At 47.0% G+C, this 26,700-nt stretch overlaps 1 protein-coding gene across 1 annotated transcript in view; it reads right to left on the reverse strand.

Annotated features, from left to right (window-relative positions):
• ABCA13 (ATP binding cassette subfamily A member 13) overlaps nt 1-26,700 on the reverse strand; it is a 326,881-nt gene that overhangs the window by 248,717 nt on the left and 51,464 nt on the right. Inside the window, exons 11-20 of the mRNA XM_039235661.1 lie at nt 25,089-25,216; nt 24,317-24,417; nt 23,320-23,487; nt 21,774-21,979; nt 20,409-20,548; nt 17,064-17,178; nt 9,242-14,017; nt 5,392-7,170; nt 2,987-2,989; nt 2,411-2,517 (exon numbers count right to left, since the gene is read on the reverse strand). Coding sequence (XP_039091592.1) covers nt 2,411-2,517; nt 2,987-2,989; nt 5,392-7,170; nt 9,242-14,017; nt 17,064-17,178; nt 20,409-20,548; nt 21,774-21,979; nt 23,320-23,487; nt 24,317-24,417; nt 25,089-25,216 — 7,523 coding nt within the window. The remainder of the gene's footprint in view (nt 1-2,410; nt 2,518-2,986; nt 2,990-5,391; nt 7,171-9,241; nt 14,018-17,063; nt 17,179-20,408; nt 20,549-21,773; nt 21,980-23,319; nt 23,488-24,316; nt 24,418-25,088; nt 25,217-26,700) is intronic.

Raw genomic sequence — 26,700 nt, forward strand, 5'->3', positions numbered from 1 at the left:
ACCAAATGTGGTTCTATGACACGCAGATAACCACTGGATTCAGTAGTAGGAGCATCTGGTCCCTTGCGTGATGGAAGAGGAGCCACATGTCCATTTTGGCCCACCCCACCCCCACCCCGAATCCCCATTCCGGCCTGTCACTGACCTCCTACCCCATACATGGAGAGACAGTTCAGTAAGGAGAACAGGGGAGCCACCACCTGAATGGGACTCGGGCATGCCTGGCTTTCTCCAAAACATAAAAATTCAAAATTAATCTTGGTGCTAACGTAATTTCAGGTATGATATATATGAGATATATATACAAAACAGAAGGGCAAAATAAATATAAATCCAGGTATTAATGAATGATCAGTTCACTTCAAAGCCATCAGGCTGGCTGACTGAGAAATGTCAGAATAATTACGTGTCTGCAGGTGACTGGGCTCAATGTCAGGGAAACCTTCGGGATGTAGAAAAAAAGTGGGATTTGTGTTGTACCTGGGAGCGCTTCGCCGTGCTGGAGACATTTGGTGCCTGTCCAAAGGTGTACTTAGGCGTTTAAATCTTTACTTTCAACAGAATTGCCAATGTTCGCAACATCGCTAAGTGGAAGGAGAGATTTTCTTTAAAAAAGGGGGGAGGGGGGAGGCGCCTGGGTGACTCAGTCGGTTGAGCGACCATCAGGTCATGGTCTCACAGTTCATGAGTCGAGCGCCCGTGTCAGGCTTTGTGCTGACAGCTCAGAGCCTGGAGCCTGCTTGGGATGCTGTGTCTCCCTCTGTCTCTCTGCCCCTCCCCTGCTCACACTCTGTGTCTCTCTCTGAAAAATAAATAAAACATTTTAAAAACTTTTTTAAAGACTTAAAGTACATGACACCTGGGGTTTCATTTACATCTACCTCGCCAGATGTCTCACTACCACTACCTCCTCCCCAACACACGCATACATTCCTTTCCCTGTTTCTTAGCCCAAACGATGCCTGCATTGGTCCCCAAATCACCGTTTTTCACCTCACCTTGCCCTGCAAGGGGCAGCCTAGCGCAAGCCAGCACCCACAGCACACAAGTCCCGGGGGTGACCCGTGTGCCTGCTCTGCTTTATTTACGCCTCCTAAGTGAGCTTTGAATCGGGCCTGCATCCCACTCTCTGGAAGTTTCTTCTGGCACTTGCTGAGCCGGACTCGGACTCAGCCTGTACGATCCCAAGCACCTGCCCCCACCCTGCCCCACTCAGTCTGATTCCACTTCCTGTGGGGGAGGAGCTGGGTCTGTGCTGTTCTCCAGGATGGCGACACCTAGCCCGGCGTGACGTCGCATGATGACTCCCGGCTGCTGCCTCGCTGGGGAGACCGCGCTGGGGACAGCTGGGCCGGGCCCTCGTATCCTGGACACTGATCCGGGGGACGTGGTAACGCGTGTGCGCATGAGAAATCACTGGCGCAGCACTGATCCAGCGCAGGGGCGCGGGAGTGCTATGAGAGCACTGCTCACGTACCGCACAGAGTCTAAGAGAACCTGTGTCGTCCTTTCACTGTGACCCCAGGGGGGTTCCATGGCAGTTGGGGATCTTAGGAGACAAGTGAATTCATTGGCAAGGAAACGTATAGTTGCCCATGACTGCAGACTGTAGACACTGTGCTGAGTATCGCGGGGCGGAACTGAATGAGCACCCCGGACCCAGGAACCGAAATCACGGCTGCAGGAAGGGAGATTCCTAGGGCACTAATGCGGGGGGTTTATAGGGCATCCCGGGAATTCAGGGGGCTGCGCAGGGCACTCTGCACCCGCAGGTGCAATGCATCTTCCGTGCCAGGCCCTGGATGGGCACCGAGGAGGAAGACATGGTGCTGCCTTCAAGGAGCACCAACTCTAGCGGAGGGAGGCTAGACATGAAGACACCGACACTGCATTTGACGAAGGTCTGCTCCACGTCCCTGCCAGCGGAGAGGGGGAGGCCATGTTTCTGGCTCGGGGCCACAGAAGTCAGCTGGAGTTTGATTTTGTTGTTGTTGTTTTGGAGACTGTGAGCAGGGGAGGGGCAGAGAGAAAGGGGGACAGAATCCGAAGCAGGCTCCAGGCTCCGAGCTGTCAGCACAGAGCCCGACGCGGGCTAGAACCCCAGAACCTTGAGATCATGACCTGAGCCAAAGTCCAGCACTTAACCAACTGAGCGACCCAGGCGCCCCTAGTTCAACTGGAGACAAGGACACACGTTTTGTGGGCAAAGACACAAATCAAAAAGCTCAAAAGCCTGGGGGGGAGGGGGTCACCCATCTTGCCTGGAGAAAAGTCACAATGGGTGAGAACATGGGGGACGTTGGGGTCCCGAGAAGTCCGGCACTGGACTCTAAGAGACACTCGAGGGTAGCCCTCCCATCCGGCAGACCGCCAAACCCTGAGAGTCGGCACAGGGCCAGGAGCGGCGCACCTGCAAGGATGACGGACAGGCGCAGAGCCAGCATTGTCATCTTCTGCAGAGTCGCGACGGCTTCCGGGGCTTTCCGAGGCTGCTGGAACAGCTGACACATCTCCACACTAAGGAGAACAACAGACAGTGGCATTAAAGGTTGGAAACCAGCGAGCCATGTGCATCCCTCATGTGCGCAAGGAAACACCGTAACTCCACGCCCTGCTTGGCCGTCTGGACCTCGAGGAAACTCGGAATCTCCCACAGTAGTTCGAAGCGCCTGTCCTGGGGCCACTAAGCCGATATCTGCCCTCCCCTTGTCTCGATCCTTCTCGAATGCAGGGATGAAGGATCAAAGGGTGGCAAAAATGAGAAGCAAAGAAGGGCATCGGAAAGACATCTTTCAGTTGACTGTTTCTGGACAGAGAATTCACTGCAATGGGTGATTTTGAATGTAAGTGAGAGTCTTATCTCTGAACACACTCCTAAGGTTACGGGGCATGTAGCCTGTGTGTGCACATGTGTGAGCACGTGTGTTGGTCTTTACCAAGTCCACTTAGGGTGTTGGAATGACACAGACCGGATCAAAGTTTTCACACGCTGCTGTGGTGTGAGCCCTGACCACTGGCTTTTCCTTTGGTTTGAGGGGGGAGTATTATAATTTTTTAAAGTTTATTTATTTATTTTGAGAGAGAGAGAGAGATGGGGGAGAGGGATAGAGTAAGAGAGAGAGAGAGAGAGAGAGAGAGAGAGAGAGAGAATTCCAAGCAGGCTCCACACTGTCAGCACAGAACCCAATGCAGGGCTTGAACTCTCAAACTGTGAGATCATGACCTGAGCTGAAGTTGGACGCTTAACTGACTGAACCACCCAGGCACCCCAATCTCTTCTCTTTCAAATATCAACAAAATTCTAGGACCCCACCCTCGGCCCCAAATAAAGCAGAACCCGCAGCCTGCCCTCTTTCCACGAGTGACCTCCCTTTGTGACCCCACGTGGGCCGTGGGATTTCCAGAACTCATAAGTCTGAAAAAGTCGTTACTTTTTCAGCATCCCCTTCCTGCCGAGGCCATCTCACAACTGCAGGGGGGATCCAGCCACAACCACGGCCCTGCTCCATTCTGCCATCACACCACTGACAACGTGGGCTCAGGAATTCAGGAATTCACATTTACCTCTTACTTTTTTGACCCCAAATGGCTTTTGGCTCACTCTTCAATGAGCTTCTACTCTTTCCAAATTTCAGAGCCGTCCTCCAAGTCAGACACAACCAAGCATATAAATTAACATCCTCTGTGAAGCGCTTCTAAAGGAATTTAACAAAGTGTGTGTCCATCTATTCCTTTTTCCCTTGTGGGTGACAATAACTGATTAAGGGCACAACTTGCCCAAGGAAATTCCCTGAAATTCCTTGAAAAGAAAAGCCCGGAGATTGACAATGAAAGAAGACAGCATCTTGGCTTCTGAAACCTCAGTGTTGAGTCACCCATTCTGGGGCACCTGATGCTGAGAGAGACAGGGCAACATCACATCTGAGTAAATGCCACACTCAGAATTCTCCAGAACACCGTGGCACCAAAACAGGGTTGGGGGGGGCGGGGTTTAAATGCAATTCTATGTTTTTACAGCATATTGTTTTAAATTTGCTTTTGCCAGGGGCGTCTAGGTGGCTCAGTTGGCTGAGCATCTGACTTCAGCTCAGATCATGATCTCACAGCTCGTGAGTTCGATCCCCACATCAGGCTCTGTGCTGAGAGTGCAGAGTCTGCTTGGGACTCTCTCTCTCCCTCTCTCTTTGTTCCTCCCCCACTTGGGCTCTCTTTCTCTCTCAAAATAAATAAATAAACTTTAAAACAAAGTCAGGCTAGTCAGACCTCGAACCTAGTCAGACCTCAAACCCATGACCAATGGGATTACTTGTTTGGGGCGTTTGGTGTCTTCCCCATGGAAGAAAGCCAATTGGTTTCCAACTGGAAACCAGGGATGGAGGCAGTGCTTGGAAGTGGATCAACCACAGCATTGGGTTGAATTTAGAAAGGCAAAAAGCCAGGGAGCCCAGTTGGCTTAGTTGGTAGAGCATGAGACTCTTGACCTTGGGGTTGTATGTTCACGCCCCACATTGGATATGGAGATTACTTAAGAATAAAATCCTTGGGACCCCTGGGTGTCTCAGTCAGCTGACCATCCGACTTCAGCTCAGGTCATGATTTGTGGGTTCAAGCCCCACATTGAGCTCTATGCTGACAGCTCAGAGCCTGGAGCCCGCTTTGGATTCTGTGTCTCCCTCTCTCTCTGCCCCTTCCCTGATCATGCTCTGTCTCTCTCTCAAAAAATAAACTTAAACAATTTTTTTTAATTAAAAAGAAATAAAATCCTTGGAGCCCCTGGGTGGCTCAGTCAGTTAAGGATCCAGTTTCAGCTCAGGTCGTGATCTCATGGTTCATGTGTTCGAGACCCCCATTGGGCTGTCAGTGTAGCACCCACTTCGAATCCTCTGTCTCCTTCTCTCTCTGCCCCTTCCCTGCTCTCACTTGCTCTCTCACAAAAATAAATAAATTTTAAAACATTATAAAATAAAATAAAATCCTTAAGGACAGAAGAAGTCAAGAGCTTCCTGGCCCTTTCCAGGGGTGGTTACAACTGAAAGTACAATTTTCTGCATGAAGTACATGGCTTAATATTCTTATTTGCCTGCCAAACAGTATGACCTTTGGCAGCCAGAGCATATAAATAGAAAAATCATGTATATACCTAGCCTGGGACAAGGGACTAGAAGAAGGTTTCACTTTTGAAAATGAAAGCATGTACTTTCACACCCTGTTCAATAAACCCAAAACATACTTACATGCCAAATCATAGGTCAAATCATGAAGACACTGGACAAACACCAGCGTGAATCAAGTGAAGTCGAGAACCATACTTAACCTGGTTCAAGCTCATTCTGTCCCATCTTGTAGCTCCTGCACTGGGGCACAAAGGAAGTGAGTTGGATGTTTTCTTACCTTTGATCCATCAGTGGGACATCCTGCCAGTACTCCGTCAATGCAATGAATCCCTTCAGGTATTTCTCAAAGCTCGATAGTGGTTCGATCCTCTCTTCTTTCCCCGATGGGATATTCTTTCCAGTGGCTGCATTAATAAAACTCTCAAAAATGGGCTGGAACAAAGCTCTCGTGGAGTTTACCCACTGAGAGTTATTCATGTGAAGTGCTTTCCACAAGAGAGCTATCCTCCTTAACATGATCTGGACTGCTTCTTCAAGCTGTGAATGAGTTACATTCCGGATGAGAGACACGTTGACAAACAAAGCTTCACTCAGATCACCTGTTCCACTGGAGACCTCTGCAGCTCTTTCTATGGCTTGCAAAAGGTTATCTGGATCCTGAGCCAATGTCAGCAACAGATTAAAGACAGTCCTGTTATCCTTCTGGAAGTTATTCCAAAGAGCTTCCAAGGTGAGGTCAATCGCCATTCTCAAGTACGTCCCTATTTCCGTGCGGTCTTGTGATAGCAGTTCATCCAAAAACAGGATCACTTCCTGGGTTCTTTCCCACTTAGTATCTTGAGGGCAACAAGGAGTGAGAAGTGGATCGGGACGGAAGAAGTCTATCTGGTGGATGATACTAGTTATAGGAACCAAACAATCCAAAATTTCTTCCCATAGGTTGACAGAATCTATACCAGATAGGTGAGTCCCATTATTGAAAGCTACCATTAGATGCTCCATAGCTCCCAAATTGATTTTCACAGAAGTTAAAAATTCAGCAATTTCTTCCAAAATATCAGATAAGTCCTCGGATTGGTTCACATAAGAGAATGTGCTAGATGATGTATTGACAATATCAGGGTCTTGTGAAATATAAGGTGTGACCCCCATCATCCCAAAAACCAAGTCAAGAAATGGCGTCAACAAGTTGTTTATATTTTCAGATATGAGGTGGTCTACATTTTTCAAAGTAGTTATTTCATTCACAAGATGTTGAATGTTTTGTTGCAAAATGGAATAGAGACTGTCAAAGAATTTCATGGTTTCATTGGTGCTGGAGATGAAATGAGTTTCAAAAACAGTGGCCATCTTCCTGGAAACCTTCTGGGCTAGCCTGATGAGTTCCACAGCAGAATTCACTGAGGAGGCAAGATGTCTCATTTCAGCAGTGTCCCTCACCAGTAAGGTCAAGGTGTCGGACATCTCCCACAGGGGCTCCGGGGCACCACTTTCTCCACCAGCTCCTGAGATAACACCAAGGAGTCTCTTGGTCATTTCTAATGTTGCCCTGTTCCTTAGCGGGAATGAATTATTGACAAAGGAAAGCAAACTAGTTAGATTAGCAAGTATGACTTCTCGGAGTGTGGGATACACGTTATGGAAGTCCCTGTGAGGAGAGTTGATGAGTGTGTCCATGAGCCGTGCTAGTTCTGTGGAAGTTTCTCTCACAAGCTGAAGGGCTGACCTCAGATCATGATTGAGTTGGAAGAGATCTTCAGAACTGTTCACATGGCGGACCAACTGACTCACAACCCCAAGAAATTCCAAATTATCTTCCGTCTTGTTTGCCCCTGAGGTTTCCCTTGGAAGAGCATTAAATAAATCTCTCATGAACTTCAGTCCTCGATGAATAGCAAAATAAAATTGTCCATCGTCTAAAATAAATGGCCTTTTGATGAGATGATTTATAGCGTCCTTTAAACTTGAAAAAAAGCTCATCAGTCGGTCTTCTTTCAAGATGGTAAGAAATTGATCCAGTGTCAGAATTTCTAGAATGTTATCCTTTGGGACAAAACTATAAATAAATATGTTTTAATTTCATGTTTAGCCATGGGAAGATTAAAACCTAGAGTCACAATTTTGCTTTATAGGAGCATATCATGAGGGAGTTACACAATCTGCAAGATGACATGCTAACACACCTTCCAGAAGAAAATTAATACTTTGGTGCCAAATAATGAGAAAGGTGGAGGCATTTCAGGGATAATCCCCTCATGATGCCTCAAACCTAGCCACTTCAAAAGCCACATACTTTTGCTTTTTTAAAAACAGGAAGGTGAAATCGATGAAGTGCTTCTAGGGATGCCTGGGTGGCTCAGTCAGTTAAGCGTCCAACCTCGGCCCAGGTCATGATCTCACTGCTTGTATGTTCGAGCCCTGTGTCGAGCTCTGTGCTGACAGCTCAGAGCCTAGAGCCTGATTCAGATTCTATGTCTCCCTCTCTCTCTGACATACCCCCTTTCTCCTGCTCTCTCTCTCTCTCAAAAATAAAGATTAAAGACAAATTAAAATTAAAGCGCTTCTTGATGCAAGAGGTAACATCTTCCTGAGCATTCAAAGTCCTAGCAAATCACTCAGACAGGTGATGGCTGTGATGTGTGAGCATGGCTAAGCTGAGTGACAGCCCCAGAATACCTTTCTCATGAGCTGCGAGTCTCCGTGAGTGACACAGTGACTTCCCTCATGACAGGGACATCAGGGGCCAGTTTGCAGCATAAACGCTAACCCAGGTGCCACTGGGAAGCGATTTTGCCGGTGCAATTAAAGCCCCCTGGTGAGTAAATAATAAGACAGGATATCATTGGGGGGGGGGGGGGCTGACTTCATTGCTTAGAAGGCGTTCAGGGCAGTCGTAGAACTTCCCTGACCCTGCAACCCCAAATAGCACCTTCCTGCCTATCACCTCCCCCCACCCTCGATGGCCTCCTGCAGACAATAATTTCCTCCCCTGGTATTCTGCCTGCTTGTGAGCATGACTTCCGGACAGCCCGTCCTACTGACTTTGCACCTGCTTAGCTGGCCACCTAAAGCACAGAAGCCAGAATTAAATCCTTGTTCTGTTTCAATTTCTGTGGCTGAGCCCTGACTGACACAGACATCACAGAATGAAGTAGAATTTCCCTCCAGCCTTTTCACTGGCAAGCTTCAAATAGAATGAAAACAAGAAAAAAACAAAAACTAAAAAACAACCAAGAAAAAAGGATATATGAAAAAAATTTAATGGGACTATTGGTTTTTAAAGTTTTAGAATTTGGGGGTGCCTGGGTGGCTCAGTTGGATAAGCATCCAACTCCTGATTGCAGTTCAGGTCATGATCTCACAGTTCGTGGGTTCGAGCCTCATGTCAGGCTCTGTGCTGACAGTGTGGAGCCTGCTTAGGGTTCTCTCTCTCCCATTCTCTCTACCCCTCCTCTGCTTGGGCATTTAAGGTTTTTGAATATTCTCAGTTCCAAATATAAACATCTCAGGAGATCAACTGGAATAAAAATATTTAAATCCCTCACTTGTGATGACACACCTAACACATCGATTCAATAATGACCATGTATACGCATCTACGTATATAAGAACTAGTGCTTCAGTTCCATATAAAATAGAATTTCATAACTATTTTCATAACCCAAGAATGTAAGAACACATAAGCAATTAATTGCCACTAGGTTTCTATAACGTGTCTTCTTCCTACTTAGATGACAATCATCAAAATTATTTCACCTTGATATTTTTTAATTTTTCTTAATTTTTTTTTTTGAGAGACAGAGTGCAAGTGGGGGAGGGGCAAAGAGAGGGAGATGCAGAATCCGAAGCAGGATCCAGGCTCCGAGCTGTCAACCCAGAGCCTGACTCGGGGCTGGAACTCACAAGCTGCGAGATCAGGACCTGAGCCAAAGTCGGACGCTTAACCGACTGAGCCACCCAGGTGCCCCTCACCTTGACATTTTAATAAAATGACAAAATGACAAAATTTGTGCCCAAGATCATTCATAGGTAGAGATGTTGTCACTGATGTTTACACGTTCCAGGAAATAAAGGAGATTGTAACGTGTGATGACCGCATTTATCATACAAAGCAAAAGTAGACTCACCTCATCTCTGCAGCGATGTCTTTGTGGAAGGCCTTCAGCAGAGCAGATAGTCTGTTCTCAGAATTTTCCTCCAGTAAAAGTGAGAACGTTTGCAAAAGCTGTTCCATGAAATCCACTGCACTTCTTGGAGGGAAGATTATTCCCGCACTATTTCCTAACAGAGTCTGGTTCAAGGTAAGGTTAAGGAAATTCGTTATCTGAGAGTTAGTATCACTCAAGTCTGAGGCTGCCTCTGGAGAACTCCCAGCTAACTTACTGATTGAATTAATTAGGACACTTTCAAAAAGGAATTGAACAAGTGACAAATTAGTTAGCTGCTCTTGGCTTAGCAGTTGAGTTAAATGGGCAACACCAAAGTCACCTTCCCTAGAAATGGCTTTAAGAAAACCCAAAAAGGTAGCAAGATCTTTGGTCCACAAAGCTGTATCATCAGTTGAACTCTCATTGGCTATCAGAAGAGAGAACGTCTGAATCATTCTGGAGACATCTTTGTTTGCACGTTTATGAAGCCAGTTTTTCATGCCCAATAGAAAATCTTCAATGATTTCTGATGTCTTCAGTGACAAGGAGCCCAGGCTTTCAAAAACATGGGTAAGTTGCAAAGTTATGTTTTGAAGAGTCTCTGAATCGATCACTTGAATTTCTTTGTTAATTTCAGAAAGCAAGCTTCTGATAGGAAAGTCATGGCTTAGCTCTGTCATGATTTGTTCAAGTTCAAGTCGTAGTTCCTCAAAGTAAGAAGAGTTGTGAATCACTTCACTGGTTTTAGTAAAACTTGATGGTGCTTCTAAACCACTGTCCGTCACATCAGCATCCAGAAACATCACAAATGGAGACTCTAGGGAATGGGCGCCATTTTCTAGGTGCTGATCCCTGGAAGGCAATTTCACGATCTTTTCCAAATTTAAGGAAATCTTATTTTGAACAGATACCTCTGTGCCTTCATTAATGTTGAGGATCCTGCTTAAATTGGCTAGTGTATCAAGAATGCTTTCATATGATGTAATTTTTGTAAAGTTAACACTTTTCAGTGTGGCTATGATCTGCGAAGCAATTTGCTTTATGGGGCCATTGGGACAAAGTTCAGAGAAGCTGTCATTGCTCTGATTTCCAGAAGACAGGACAAACGGTAACACTTTACGCCAAAATCCTTGTACAGTTTCAACAAGTGAAGTTTGAACATGGAAAGCTTCAGACAGCTCTAGAAAAATAGAAGTCCAGTCCACTAGTTCACGAGTGACACAGACCATCTTCCTAGTAATCTCCTTCCGTGAACCTTCATCCGAACATTGTAAACCTTCACCCGGGCGAGAGAGGTGGAGGAGGTCAAGTACACTGGCCACTTTGCTATAAAAGGAAGATGTGAGCTCGTAGGATTTACAGGCTTCTACCTTGGGATCCTGGCTCAATCCAGAAATTGTGTGATTCCAGCACCAAACCACAGGAAGGCAAGTTAAAGCCTCAGAAAGAACTGCTGGTTTGTCTGATATTAATTCAACTGTGTCCAAAAGAGTTTTTATCACAATAGCAAAGTCTTCCTTGGTGACGTCTGAAATGCTTATGCCATGAAGGACAGCAAAGTTATAGACATCCTTGAGGAATTCTGTGATGTTTTTGTCAACTCCTCTCTGCAAGAGCTTCACGGCATGAGGAAGCACGTAGTATGCGTCTACCACCGCGTTAACGTCATCCTTCGGGAAAAGGCGTGAGAGCTTGAGCAGGTGATTGACATTCCAAGAATGTGAGCTGTCCACAAATTTTTCCAGCAAGTCAACAAGCAAGTTGACCCCCAAATGCCCAGGACCCAATGTACTGACATTCTTAAAGAAATCTGTTAGAGCTTCACTCATTTGTACAAGTTGGTCAACCAGTAGGTCTATGTCTGGCTTCTTGAGGGTATGCAGGAGAGAAGTCACCTTCTTGAAAACCTGACTATTAGCAGGGTCTCGTGGAATGTTGTGAAGAACTGAGGGTGTCAGGGAGTTGAACACATCCCTAACCAGTTGGATACCAAGACCTACAGCTTTCTGGACTTTGTGTGGAATTATCTGTGGTGGATTTTGGAGATCATGAGAGAAGTTGAAGGCAAGGTAACTGGCTAACTGATACAATGAATTGCCCAAGCTGTTGACATCCTTTTCTTTGAGACTGGTAGCAAATATATTTAAAAGCTTCTCAGATGTAAAAGAGGATTCACTTTCTAGAATATGAGTGGAAAAAGCTTTCATAAGTTTCTGAATTTCCTTCCCCAGAGCTACTAAATGCAACCAAAGATTTTTAAATCGGCTAGGTAGGTCATCTGACATTTCTATGGGTCTCAGGACTAATTCAATAAAATGTTTCCAGTTGGATTGAGATACAAAATCAAAGTCTCTTGTCAAGTTGCTGATAATCATCCTTACTTGGTTTGTGGAGTCATTTAAAAGAGTTAAAAAAATCTCCAATTTAGGTACCTTTTCCTCTTCAAAGACTTCAGTGAGTATCACATTTAGGAAGTCGATCACATTTTTCAATACGGTATTCACACAATCTATATCTGACTTGTTGAATGAACAGTGAGAGTCCTTTATATTTAGCATCCCAGTAACAAGATTCAATGTAGAGTTAATTTTGTTCTCCATGACTCTGAAACCTTTCCAAATACCTTGAGGATAGCCTTGTGAAACACTTGGGTTATACATCATGTACAGGTGGTTTGTGATGTCTACCCATGTGACACACCCCTTCTGTCTGCTGATTGTGTCCTCGGAGAAAAATGTGGAATTTAACACAGCCAGAATATGTAACGCCCTCTGTGAAGTATTTACACGTAATAAGCCATCTTCCAAAATCAACTCGGTAACATTTTGGAAAATATCAGCACAGGACAATAAATCTTGGTCACGTGACACATCTCTAAGAAATAACATTGTTTCTCTTAGCTCAGTGATGACACTTTCAAACTTCACTCCTTGATTTGTGTGGTTATTTGAAAGAAAGCGATTTATCAATTGTACATCTCTGTCAATGTATTCTGAGGTGTTGCTTAACTCCGTGAAAACATCAAGCAGAGAATATAAAAACTCTCTGCTGGCATTTGTGCTTAACGGAAATGTCTTTAGCTGACACAAGGCAGTTTCCATGGTGAAAAGGGATTTCTCTACTTGGTTGGGGTTAAGTGCGTTCATGCTAACTAAGGCATCACCTAATACTACCCAAAGATCCCTGAGACTCAAAAACTCACCCCAATCATGAAAGCCTTCAGCTTGAATTACATTTTTAAACAAATTCAGCAGGAGTCTCGTGGGGTCATGGGTAGAAAACATTTGCTGGCAACTTTTAGAAACTTCCACATTTCCTTCCAATGCATCTAGAAGCTGAGTGAGACCATCGTAAAGAGGAGTGAAAATATCTGTGCCAAGCTTGAATATTTGAGATATACTTCCCCAGATATCAGTCCACATTTGGAGCCACGAGATGGTACAGTGGACAGCCATTAACTCATTGAACACACTGCCATTTGCAGACAGGTTTGAAAGAATTTGTGCCCACGGAAGAATAAGTGAGGACCCTCTATCTATTGAATAACTCACGGAAGAAACATTTTTATTCTCCAAAGCAAAGCATTCTCTACCTGACAGGGCTTCTACTGACCCATTGAAGAGCTGGCTCATGTACTGAAAGAAAGAAATACGGAAATCCTCATCGACCATGAGCAGCTGTTTCAGGCCTGTCAATGTAGCATGAATCACCTTCAATTCAGGGCCCTGTGTAGACCTCAGGGATTGGGCCTGAAGCTCCAAGTAGTTAAAAAGCAAAAGCAACTGCTGACAATAAGATCCCTCAGAAATCCCCTCCAGAAGCCCTGTTGTCTCATATAAAAATGCAAGTGCTTCACTGATGTTCTGGAAATGAAATTGCTCTATGATATCCAAAAAGTGTCTTGAGATTTGTGTAAGGGAGGGTAGCAATGAGTCTGTGCCTTGAATACTCAAGAACTGAAACATAGACTGGACCCAGGAAGAATAAATCCGCAGAAGCAAAGCTGAATCTTTGTCCTGGAAGACATGGAGATAGACCTGAGTCAAGATTTTTGCAACTTCTCGTTTTTCGGGTTCCGGAAGGGCTGAGAAATGCTCAGATGCATTCTGTAAGGCAGAGACAATGTCCAGAGCCTCTGAAACTTGGTCTTGCCCCAGAAATCCGAATTCATAGAGACTGCTTATGACAGTTTCACTTAAGTGTACGAAGTCCATTTTCACAGATGGTGATGGAGGCCAATCTGAATGGAACAACTGGGAAAAGTTAAAGCTCTTGCTAAGAACTCTGTAGTCATCTGGAACAGAAAAATTAAGACGCGTAGTCAAGGTCTCCAGTTTGTCTCTTTCCCCTTTGGAAGTGCCATCCATCCACAACTCCAGGAGTGTGGGACTCATTGCAGAAAGTACTAGTTCCATAGATCTCAAAATATCGTTTGATTCCTTCTCTGTCCAGAGATGTTCAAGGGCTTGTGCTTTTTCAATCACTGCTTTGCCAAGTTCCAGAAGTTTCTGAGTATCAAGAGCAGATGGGTCTTTCTCTAAACTTCTTGAAAGAGTTAACCACAAATGGCTTGTGTTCACAAGAGTCTCAGTGAGTGAGGGGAGGTCACGGGATTTGGGAACACTGGGCGAGTCGAAAGGATTAGGCAGTAATTTCTCCAGAAATCCCACAAGCGATAAAAAGAAGCGTATTTGCTCGTCCTCCAGGGAATGCAACCTCTTTGCCATTAGAAGTTCCTTTGAGGAATTCAAGACCCTATAATATTAATAAATGAAATTGTTTTAATATCCAAAAATAAGTGAATAAATACATTCAAGACAAATTCAATTTGTCAAATTTTCAGGGTAATACTCAGACTTATTTAGAACAACACATAAATGAACTATTTACTAAACCATGTATTTCCCAACGGGAATTAAATTAATGTGAGTAATTGGAAGTGTTTTAGAAATCCAAAATGCACATACATGTATTTAGGATCAATTTGCTTCCTGCACCAAACACAGTGGACTTTAAATTACTTAACTCCATTACTTCACATGTAGGACTCTTAAAGGTAACTTTGCTGTGTGTGCTGAAAAATCTCGGGTTTCAATTCCTTATTGTGTCTCACAATGCCTTGGCTGTAGACATAGTCCAAATGGCAGAGTGGGTCAGAATGGGCCCCCTATGATTTATGGACTACTGTCGGAATTGCCTGTTATAGAAGCAATTCCAGTGTTCTTTAAACAATGCTGGTACTTCCCACTATTAGAAACTCATTCATTTAGATAGTGTACTTTCTCTTTGGGGTTAACTTGTAAATTACAAAGAGTTCTCAAAGGAACAACTCAGGATTATGACAAGTCCACACTCTCAATAGAAATCCACACTTGGAGAGGCACCTGGGCGGCTCAGTCCATTGAGCTTCCGAAAGTCTCAGGTCATGATCTCTCGGTTTGTGGGTTTGAGCCCCACATTAGGCTCTGTGCTGATGTCTCGGAGCCTGGAGCCTGCTTCAGATTCTGTGTCTCCCTCTCTGCCCCTCCCTCCATTCACACTCTGTCTCTCTCTTTCAAAAATAAATAAATGTAAACATTTTTTCCAATAAATATAAATAAATAAATAAATAAAGTCACACTTGGAGAATGTACTAACTTCCACTAAGTCAGAATCTACCTGTCCACTTTTTTCTTTTTTTTTTTTCATTTTTAATGTTTGTTTATTTATTTTTGAGAGAGAGACAAAGCACAAGCAGGGGAGGGACAGAGAGATGGGGACACAGAATGTGAAGCAGGCTCCAGGTTTCAAGCATATACATATATATTTTTTTTTAATTAGCAGATTCACAGTGCTATTATATGGCTAGAACAGGACATGGCCCGGAGTTTCTATTTCTGGGCTCAGTATTTTTCATACCAATTATAATTAATGTCCATCCTTGTTTTTATTTATTTACTCATTCATTAAGTCATCATCCAATTATCTAGCATCTTTCATGACAGGTACTATGCCAGCTGCTCTGGGTCTATAGCTCTAAAATGAAATATGCCTTCAGAGCATATACACACTAGTCTTTCTAGGGCTATTAAATACTAGAGACTTTCAGGAGGGTAAGGTATTGTAAATCCAAACTGAGCAAGGGGCAGACCCTCCAGAGGGGATATCCCACACTCTTCCTCCTCAGTCCACTAACCCCTGAGCTTGACATTTCCTGCGAGTGCCAACTCCTAAGTCCAGAGACATGTTGCAGAATGGCTCTTGAACTTGGTGTGCCCTGCAGAATTTCTTAAGTCTACAGAAACCCGGGTCCTACATACAGTCAATGTTCAGCACTTCTGGGAATTTTTATTTTTAGCAAGCTTGGCAATTAGGTTGATCCACTCCCGAATTTGAAGGCTATGCTCTAATGCAAAGCCTCTGTCCCACCTCCCTCCAGCAGAACCACAAACAACATCAAGTGTGCTTTTTTCCCATATAATTTACTGTCAGATTGGTTTCTATACGACACCCAGTGCTCATCCCAACAAGTGCCCTCCTCCATACCCATCACCCCCCTTCCCTTCTCCCCCACCCCCATCCACCCTCAGTTTGTTCTCAGTATTTAAGAGGCTCTTATATTTTGCCTTCCTCCTTCTCTATAACTTTTTCCTCCCCCTCTCCCCCATGGTCGTCTGCTAATTTTCTCAAGATCCACATATAAGTGAAAACATATGGTATCTGTTCTTCTTTGACTTATTTCACTCAGCATAACACCCTCGAGTTCCATCCATGTTGCTACAAATGGCGTGATTTCATTCTTTTTCATTGCCATGTAGTATCCCATGGTATATATAAACCACATCTTCTTGAGCCTTTTGTCCGTTGACGGACATTTAGACTCTTTCCATGTTTTGGCTATTGTTGAGGGTGCTGCTATGAACATTGGGGTGCATATGCTCCTGTGCATCAGCACTCCTGTATCCCTTGGGTAAATTCCTAGCAGCGCTATTGCTGGGTTATAGGGGAGTTCCATGTTTAATTTTTTGAGGAACCGCCACACTGTTTTCCAGAGGGGCTGCACCAGTTTACATTCCCACCAACAGTGTAGGAAGGGCCCGTTTCCCCACATCCTTGCCAGCATCTACAGTCTCCCGATGTGTTCATTTTAGCCTAAAGTATGCTTTAAACTAGACACAATATCCAGGGCACCCGGAGGGCTCGGTCAGTAGAGCAGGCAACTCTTGATCTCAGGGTCATGAGTTCAAGCCCTGCACTGAGTGGAGAGCTTACTTAAAAATAATAAATAAATAAATAAATAAATAAATAAATAATAAACAAAATGAAAGGCTTATCTTTTTAAAAATGAAAGAATAAGGATAAACTATATGCAATATCCATAATTCTACATGAAAATGTCTACCACCACGCATATGCGAAAGTGGTGGAACAGCACAGAACCTCGCAGATTTAGTTCCAAAGGTCACTTCCCTCCCCAAGGTCCTCAGAACTACCAGGTTCTTAAATCACTGATGTCAGGTCTCAAGCAAGCAACTATATGAGACTATTTTCTAAAGATTCCATTTTTGGAGTATCTATTAGCCACCATGCTTTTCAGAGAGAATTTTACTATTCTCATCTATATTTATTTTCAAACTCTGTGGAGACATGAATCATATACACTCCATGGAGCAAATATTTATTGAACATCTAATATGAAGCACTGCTCACTAGCTGAATCAGGAGCTCACATTTTAAAGCAAGTGTTTCCTAAAACTACATTTCGCTTGTCTGCAGGGAATAGTTAAATCAAAAACCTGGAAATTGAATGCTGAAACCTTACCTGGCTACAGCAACAGCTGGAGACTGGAGTAAGTTACTCAAAAATTCAAAATAATTATCAGTGATGATTTCCCAGTCCATGTTTTCTTGGTAACAAGGAGATTCCGCAGAGAAAGCTAAATAGAAAGACATTTCAAATATCAGTCTCAAGTCGGAAACTGCAGTCAAATCTGCCGAAGCCAAAAGAACTATAGTGCTTCAGTTAATATGTTTGAAAATATAACAAGGATTAGAAATGCTGGCGATTGGGCTCCCACTCCGGCCAAGATCAACCACCACTGGCCACCAAGCAGTGGAAACAGCGATCCATGGAAGACAGAAAATAACCGAGGTGAGACCCATGATTATCCTGTCTGTTGCCTAAAGGAGCGTATCCAAGCCATGACTCAGGAGGTGGAACTGAGCTGGAGCTGTGGCAGGCGCCCTGAGCAGAGAGGGTGAAGGGGAGAGTCCGACAGACATGCAGAACAGACTCCCAGGAAAGAGAGAGCTGTACAAATGGAGCCCCTGCTGTATGCCTCCTTCAAGTATCCAGTTGCGGACAAATCAATGCGTGCAGGTGACGAAGCAGCCTGAGACCAGGGAAGGATCCACCCAAGAGGAGTCAAGAGAAGTGTCCGAGGATCACGTGGGCCAGGAAACAATTCTCCTCCCTTCAGCCAGACTGGAACAATCCACGGTCTTGCTAGACAACAAGTACAAGACGCACAATGAGTCTCGCCTCAGTCCTGGGGAATATTTGCAACTACGCCAAGGATCGTTCCAGTACTTTCTAACAAACCTTAAAAGCAAGATCCTAGGGGCGCCTGGGTGGCTTAGTCGGTTAAGCGTCCGACTTTCACTTGGGTCATGATCTCGCGGTTCGTGGGTTCGAGCCCCGCGTCGGGCTCTGTGCTGACTGCCGGCTCAGAGCCTGGAGCCTGTTTCAGTCTGTGACTCCCTCTCTCTCTGACCCTCCCCTGCTCACGCTCTCTCTCTCTCTCTCTCTCCTAGAAATAAATTTAAAAAATATGTAAAAAAAAGCAAGATCCTAAAGGATCAAACTGCTTTTAAGAACATAGGAAAATAGAATGGCAAAGCACAAAACAAGGCGAAATTCAAAATGTCTGGCATCCAATCGAAAATTACTGGCATGCAGTGTGCCTGGGTGGCTCAGTCGGTTAACCATCTGACTTCAGCTCAGGTCATGGTCTCACAGTTCATGGATTTGAGCCCCACGTCAGGCTCTGTGCTGACAGCTGAGAGCCTGGAGCCTCCTTCAGATTCCGTGTCTCCACTGCTCTCTGCCCCCTCCCATCCTCATGCTCTGTCTCTGTCTCTCAATAATAAATAAAAGCGTTAAAAATTTTTAATAAAATAAAATAAAAGGGAAAATTCATGAAATGGGAAATAAATTAGGAAAATCCATGAAACAGGAAACCAACATACAGAACAGAGAATGCACAAATCTCGGTTCTTGAACAAGCTGTGTGTCTGTAACAGAGCACAGCATCGGACAGCATGACCCCCTCCCACAATGAGGATCCTTCAGATGGAAGCGAAGCCACAGCCTCCCGGGTAAGACTTCCTACAACTATGTCTTGGCTTTGACACCTGGAGTTCTGTGACCCATGCCAGGAATTTAACCTTGAGCCTCGAAATTCCCATCTGAAAATGAAGTCCAAATGGAGCCCAGCTCAATGGTTGACGTGAGGGTTGGATGAAATAATTCATATGAAGCACGACAAATGTTTGTAATTATCAACACTATGGAGACTTTTGGACCCAGGCTTCTCACAGACACCAAATGTCACTCTTGTAGCCTGTGTTTCTGGAAATGATCCAGAGCAAGTGATAAAAAGGAGGCCAAAGTAACGGAGCAGCAGGTACAGTGTAGGATGAATAAACACCTAACCAGGCGGTTCAGTCATCAGCCCAGCCATGCCACACCAGCACAGAGCTCAGTGTGGCCTGCAGCACATCAGAGAGCCGACGTGTGGCCAGTAGCTTTGATGCTGACACCCACAGAGAGGGGTTCACTGACAGCCTCTAAAAGCAGCAATTTGAGTACGGAGACGCCTCAAAAAGTTAAAAAGTAGAACTACCCTACAATCCAGCAATTGCACTAGTAAGTACCCAAAGGATATAAAAATACAGATACACAGGGACATGCATTCCGATGTTTATAGCAGTATTATCAGGGGCACCTGGGTGACTCAGTGGTTAAGTGTCCAACTCTTGATTTCAGCTCAGGTCATGATCTCACGGTTCATGGGATGGAGGTGACAGTGCAGAGCTTGCTTGAGACTCTCTCTCACCCTCTCTCTGCTTCTCCACCATTTATGCGAGCACACTCTCTCTCTCTCAAAATAAATAAACTTAAATAAAAAAGATTTATAGCAGCACTATCAACAAAAGCCAAATTATGGAATAAGCTCAAATGTCCATCGACTGATGAATGGATAAAGAAGATGTGGTGTATGTATACAATGGAATATTACCCGGCCATCAAAAAGAATGAAATCCTGCCATTTGCAAAGATGTGGATGGAGCTAGAGAGTTTAACGCTAAACCAAATAAGTCAATTGAAGAAAGACAATTACCATATCATTTCACGCATATGCGGAAGAAACAAAACAACAAACATAGGGAAAGAGAGAGAAAACCAAGAAATGGATTCAGAACTATAGAGAACAAAGAGATGGCGCCCAGAGGGGAGGTGGGCAGGGGGGTGGGGGAACAGCTGACGGGGACTAGGGAGGGCACTCATGATGAGCACCGGGTGATGTGTCCAAGTGTTGAATCGCTATATTGCACACGTGAAATTAATATTACACTGTATGTCAATCTAATGGCATTTAAATAAAAACCCAAAAAAGAAAACAAAAACCCAGCAGCCATCTGAGCGGGGGGAAGGAAGGATTAGGTGGGCGGGGCTCCCCCACTACACCACGAGGAAGCAGCGGAGCGCACAGGGCACGTAGTACGACCAGGGCGAGCTCGGTCCCCAAGGAGAGCGGGACACAGACCACTTGCTCCCGGCCAGGAAGAGTTGGAAACGCAAGCCCCACCCCAGCGGCAGCACCACGGCCGGACTCCCGGAGCCTGTGACGTCGGGTCTGCTCATGCACCTGTCCGTCAGACAGCCCGGGACAGTTCCGAGAGGAAAACCGGTCACCAGCAGAAACTTCCGGAACCCTCTGGTCGGTCACACCGTAACAGACGGCAGAGGCTCACATGTGGTCATCACAAGGGCCAACTGTACCGGGCAAGCCTCTGCGTTTAGCTCCCCTTCGCTTCAGAGCGACACCACTGCGCTCGAGGGCGCGCATTGGCCACGGGCCCACGGGGAGCAGCACGGACTCACCAGATAGACCGCTGCGGACACCTTCTGGCGTGTTCCCGTAGCGGGCCAGCTCACAGGTGCTCCTGATAAACCCCTCAAAGTCCTTCCAGTACGGTGTTTCTTCCAGGGACACCCACACCTGCTCCAGTGTATGAAACGCCCTGCGATCAAAGAGAGTCCTGAGAACGCCGACCTGTGACCGCCGTTCTCCAGAACACGGATCCTTACAAGTTCACCCAAACGCAAACACACACCCGTGCCTGGAGTCCACTCGCGCCAGACATTAGAACCTTTGCAGGAGTGGCTTTTTTTTTTTTTTTTGCAATAGTTTTCTTAATAGGGATTTGATAGCTTATGAATTGCCCCACCCTGAGCTGAAAAACGAGGGAAGGGGGCACCCGGGGGACTCAGTCAGTTAAGCGTCTGACTCTTGATTTCGGCTCAGGTCATGATCTCACGGTTTGTGAGTCAGAGCCCCGAGTGGGGCTCTGTGCTGACAGCACAGACTCTGCTTGGGATTCCTGCTCTCCCTCTCTCGCTTCCCCTCCCTGGCTTGCACACTCTGTCTCTCTTAAAATATATAAACTTTTTTTAAAAATTGTAAATGTTTATTTTGCTTTTGTGAGAGACAAAGACGGAGCATGAGTAAAGGAGGGGCAGAGAGAGGGAGACACAGAATCCTAAGCAGGTTCCAGGCTCTGAGCTGTCAGCACAGAGCCCGACCCGGGACTTGAACTCACAAACCGTGACAGCATGACCTGAGCCGAAGTTGGACATTCAACCGACTGAGCCACCCAGGGCCCCCTAAACTTTTTTAAAAAAAAGGAAAAACAAGGGAAAATCTTTCACAAAAATACAGGAAATGTATGATGCAGCAAATCAGGAGAAATGAAAAAGAAAATGACATATGACATCACCTTGGAGGCTAAGAATCTCGAGGAAGATTAAGTCAATAGCAAAACTTTAAAGGAACTGTTGAATATTTTGTATTTTTAAATGCTTTCCAATAGTACCAAATAGGCTAATACCTCTTTGGATAACAAACAAAAAATTAGGGGCACCTGGGTGGCTCAGTCAGTTAAGCATCCAACTTTGGCTCAGATCATGATCTCACATTTCATAGGTTCGAGCCCCACATCGGGCTCTGTGCTGACAGCTGAGAGCCTGGAGCCTGTTTCGGATTCTGTGTCTCCCTCTCTCTCTGCCCCTCCCCCGCTCATGCTCTGCCTCTGTCTCTAAAAAATAAATAAACATTTAAAGAACATATACCTCCCCCTATTCACTAGAAGTAGAATACACTACCCTGATCCATGACTTCATAGAAGCAGGGATGGGAATCCTGTGGTTCCCAGTTGTTCACAGGTTTCCCGTCTCACACAAACTTACGCTGCGGCAAGAAGCTGGTCCTTACAGTCACCGGCAAGGTCACGGTTTCCAGGGGAGCCGGCAGCTCCCAGCAACTCAAAGAGCCGCGTGCAGGACAGGCCCACGTCCGCCAGCTGTGTCTCCACTTCCTGCCAGCCCCCAAGTCCTCCAGGTTCCGAAACCGGTGTTCCTGGGAGCCCAGTGATGAGCTCCTGCAAAAGGCGGTCCTTCACAGGGAAAGAGAAGGTTTGTAATCCATTCAGCGAGGACAGCGGGCACCAGAGAGGCAGCCCCCGCCCGGTCCCACTTACCAAGGATTCTTTCTTTTAACGTTTACTTATTTTTGAGAGAGAGAGAACACAAGTGGGGGAGGGGCAGAGAGAGAGAGAGGGAGACACAGAATTGGAAGCAGGCTCCGGGCTCTGAGCTGTCAGCACAGACCCCAACGCGAGGCTCGAACCCATGATCCTCGAGATCGAGACCTGAGCCGAAGTCAGACGCTCAACCGACTGAGCCCACCAGGTGCCGCGCCAGCAAGGGTCCTCATGACTGTGAATCCAAGCCCCTGCCCTGCAGGTATCTGATAACCTAAGCGACCATCCTAGACTTGAGTCTTGACTCGTGTCCACGTGAAGAGACCCCAAAATCAAGGCTCATCCAGGATGCAAGCAGAAGGGACCCATGTGTTAGCTAGTCCCCCGCGGCCCCCACTGGAGCTGGCCTCCTGGCGGCCATGTTCCTGCCATTCTGCTCCCACAGTTAATAGAAGCTGAGCGGTGACTCCCATTAAACAACAAAACGCACACGGACACACGCGCATTCCAGCCCTGCCCTTTCTGAAGAGCGGCAGCACAGGGAAACAACGAACCAGGTAATCCTGAGACGGAAAGGGGAACGGGATCATAATTTTTTGCGCTCGGTGAGAACAACATGGGTTGAAGGTGACATAATCATCTTACAAAGTGCTCCCCACCCCATAGCCGTCATGAGCACTGGGCAAAGGACAGGACCGTGGGAAGAGCATCTTGGCTCCCAGCTCATGATGCCCAAGGAAACTCCTCTGCCTGTCTCCGCATTTGCAGCTCGGGGCGGAACAGCACGGGAAGCCCTGAACCCAGGGAAGCCGAGCGGCATGATCTGCCAGTTTGGGGTGCTGTTGGGGAAACCAGCTTACTCTCAAGGAGATTTGGGCTGAATGAGTGGCACGCATCTCCTAGTGTGACCAGACAGCAGGGACGGAATGCAGGGGTGGCCAGGATCCGGGAGGTGGGATCTAACCTTTAAAATAAACCCATTGGACAGGGCGCCTGGGGGGCTCAGTCGGTTAAGCGTCTGACTTCAGCTCAGGTCATGATCTCACAGTTTGTGGGTTCGAGCCCCGCGTCGGGCTCTGTGCTGACAGCTCAGAGCCTGGAGCCTGCTTCGGATTCTGTGTCTCCCTCTCTCTGCTGCTTCCCACTCCCACTCAGTCTCTCTCTCTCTCAGAAATAAACAGTAAAAAAAAAACTTTTCTTAATAAAATAAGCCCATTGGTATCCATGGACGAGATCGGACCGTGGCTACTTACAGCATCCTCTGCTGACCTCAGTAGCTTGTTTAAGATGCTGGTCTTGTTGGAGGGGTCCTGGGGACACATCAGCTCCCCAAGGTCCTCCCAGACGCCAGGACACAGGAAAGCCTCCCTCCCAGACAAGCTTGTGTTGAGGCACTTGTCAGTGGTATCCTTCATCAAGAACTGAAAGGCAAAGAGGGGGAGGGGGTGGATTGTCACTTAGAAAAGCTCACACTCACCGTCAAGGGGCTAGGGAACCACAACCAGAAATCTGTAGCAATTGGGGCTCCTGGCTGGGTGGGTCAGAAGAGCACATGACTCTTGATCTCAAGGTTGTGAGTTCAAGCCCCACACTGGGTATACAGATGACTTAAAAAATAAAGTCTTTAGGAGCACGTGGGTGGCTCGGTCAGTTGAGCCTCCAACTTTGGCTCAGGTCATGATCTCACAGTTCATGAGTTCAAGCCCCGTGTCAGGCTGGGTGCCAACAGTTCAGAGACTAGAGCCTGCTTTGGATACTCTCTCCCCTTCTCTCTCTTCCTCTCTACTGTCTGTGTCATTTTTCTCAAAAATAAACCTTTAAAAAACAAACAAATAAATGCATAAAATCTTTTAAAAAAAAAAACAAACAAACACAAGTGCACCTGGGTGGCTTAGTCAGTTAAGCATACGACTCTTCATTTCAGCTCAGGCCGTGATCTCACAGTTCGTGAGCTCAAGCCCTGAGTCAGGCTCTGCGCTGACAGCTCTCTCTTGGGATTCTCTCTCTCCCTCTCTTTCTGCCCCTCCCCCTCTTGCTTTCCGGTCTCTGTCTCAAAATAAATAAAAATTAAAAAACTAAAATTAAAAAAAGAAATCTGCAGCGATCAGAATTTCAAAATAAAACAAAGTTCTTGGAAACGCTGCCTGCTTTGCTAGCACAGCTCACAACAAGGGTGCAGGTAAAGACTGCTGGACCTTCTTGAGTGGTTTTGCCAAAACTGTCCATTCATAAGCCCGTGCAATGCTCTACCTGCTTCAATTCCCAAAAGAACATGTCCTTTTCCGGTTTCAGCAGGTCAGATCCACCCGGTGTGGAGCCGTTAGCTGATCTCTCCAGGCACCCGAGGACTTCTGTAAGGCCAACAAATGGATGCATCAGCATCTCCTACAGCAGGCTGCTCCAAGCCTGATGCCTACACGGGGCCGTGAATAACACCGACGTCAGCAAGAGTGCGTCTCAGCAGACCACACACGTTACCAGATGTTCTAGTGTCTCCCGAGGGGGGGACCTGAGGTGAAAACGTATTGTGATACCATTTCCTGCTTCCCGAAGATGCCCAAGAATGGCGTCAAGGTTATAGCGGATTTTACTCCACAAGCAACATCCGTCCTCATTTCTTCCCTGCCCGTCATGAGACGCGAGAAGCCCCCAGCCCGCCTGGTTCCACTTTAGACACCACTGGTCAGTGGACGCTCAAAGAAGGGCTTTCTGGGAAAGAGAAGGGACCCTGGCCAACGTTGGCCAAGGAGCAGGGGAGGGGACACAGTGATGATGCACGCGTGCACTCTGGTCCCTTTCCAGCCTGAGCACCGGGACGTGGGCGTGAGCCGTGCGAGGACATTTCCAGAAGGACACAGTGCTCACTGCGGGTGTGCCACATTCCGAGCACCCCAGGGGCATGTAACACAGGGGACCCTTCCCTCCAGTCTCCACAAGGCACCAGGTGCGGTCAAGTCTGCTTCTCCGCCAATCTCACGCTGGCTCCCAGCAGCAGGTGACAAATGACGCCACGCCAGTTTACCTCCGACAAAACGTAAATGCTGGGCTATCGCGTTGCTGACAGCCCCGTGCAGCAGCAGCAGTCTCTTCAGAGCCGGCCACGGGGGCAGGTTTCCAAGAATGTTCTCCAGCTTCTGCAGACACAGTAATCTGGGGGCAAAACAAACAGACAAAAGGAATGAAATAAAAAAGACTAGCACAGGGGGCCAGCCGGGGAAATGAAAGCTCTGCTCACAGGAAAATATCCGCTGCTTCGGGACCCGTCCTCACAGTCCAAAACCCCCAGTTCACCACAGGTGCACAGAGCAGGCTTTCGACAGGCTGAGTCGGGGGATTGAATATGGATTAAACATTCTATTTACCCCAAACAGGAAGGTCTAAGAGTTGGAATAAAGCTGCAGGTGAGATTTAAAAGCATTTGCCTGGGGGCGCCTGGGGGGCTCAGTCGGTTAAGCGTCCAACTTCAGCTCAGGTCATGATCCCACTGGATCGAGCCCTGCAACGGGTTCTGCGCTGACAGTGTGGAGCCTACCTGAGATTCTCTCTCGCTCTCTCCCTGTCCCTCCCCTGCTCATGCAGTTCCTGAGCTCGAGGTCACTGCCGTCAGTGCAGAGCCTGCTTCGGATCCTCTGCCCCCGTGTCTCTCTGCCCCTCCCCATCCCCTCTCTCAAAGATAAATAAACATTAAAAAGAAATCATAAAAAATAAAAGCACCTGCCCTGAAGCGTCCAGTTATCAGGCACAGGAAAATATTTTAAAAAGTGTCAGAACATCAAGATGCGAGTGGTGGGTGCAGGCCCATCAAATGCGAGCTAGCAGTAGCTGTCAGATTCTCGAAGGTGCAAGGAGGACACCCAGCCAGGCAGCTGGGTGTCTGTGGCCGGGGGTGGGGCAGGGGGGCGAGGCAAGGGGGAGTCCCCTCTGCAGACACAGGAGCAGCCCAGCCGGCCAGCAGCGAGGCCACGTTCCTGGGAAGGCCAGGAGCTGGGGGGCCGGGTGGGGGGAGGCGTGTGCGGCCCCCACCCAGCCTCAGGGGCTCCCTGTCGCGCAAGGAAGATGGATGGCTTACTCGGGAAGAGGGGAAAACATCGCAGAGGAGCTGCTGGAAAGGGTCTGAAATGATAGGAGCCAAGATTGCAAAGGAATGTGGGAGCAAAGAGCCAGATTGGGGGGCTGTCTCATGGTGAGGGAGGGGGTATGGGCCCCAGCGGGTGGACACGGACCCCCAGGCATCTATGCAAGCACCCAGAATCCTCCGTGGGCTGGAAGGAGAGACCCAGACGCTGCCAGGGGCACCCATGCCGGGAGCCGGGGCCGAAGCGCAGGGTCAGGTAGCACGTGGCCCCGCGCGGCCACGCCTCTGCATCTCATCGTCCTGGGGCAGGCGGTCGGGGCAGAAGCACGCCTGCCTGCAAAGCCGTGCAACCCCGGTGCCCAGGAGGGGGCCAAAGGCCGGTGCACAGCACGGGACGGTGTCGGGATCTGAGCCACAGACGCTCGCGGGTGACACCGCCACTGTGGGGCTCACGTCTACATCCCAGGAAACAACCCGCTACAGACACACAGATTCACAAGACACAGTGGGACCTAGGAGGCCTGTAGGAAACTCCATGGGCCTGTAAAAGGCAGGGCGG

The sequence above is a fragment of the Hyaena hyaena genome, unplaced genomic scaffold (genome assembly GCF_003009895.1).
Source record: "Hyaena hyaena isolate Hyena2069 unplaced genomic scaffold, ASM300989v1 scaffold_101, whole genome shotgun sequence".
In the NCBI taxonomy this organism is placed as follows: Eukaryota; Metazoa; Chordata; class Mammalia; order Carnivora; family Hyaenidae; genus Hyaena; species Hyaena hyaena.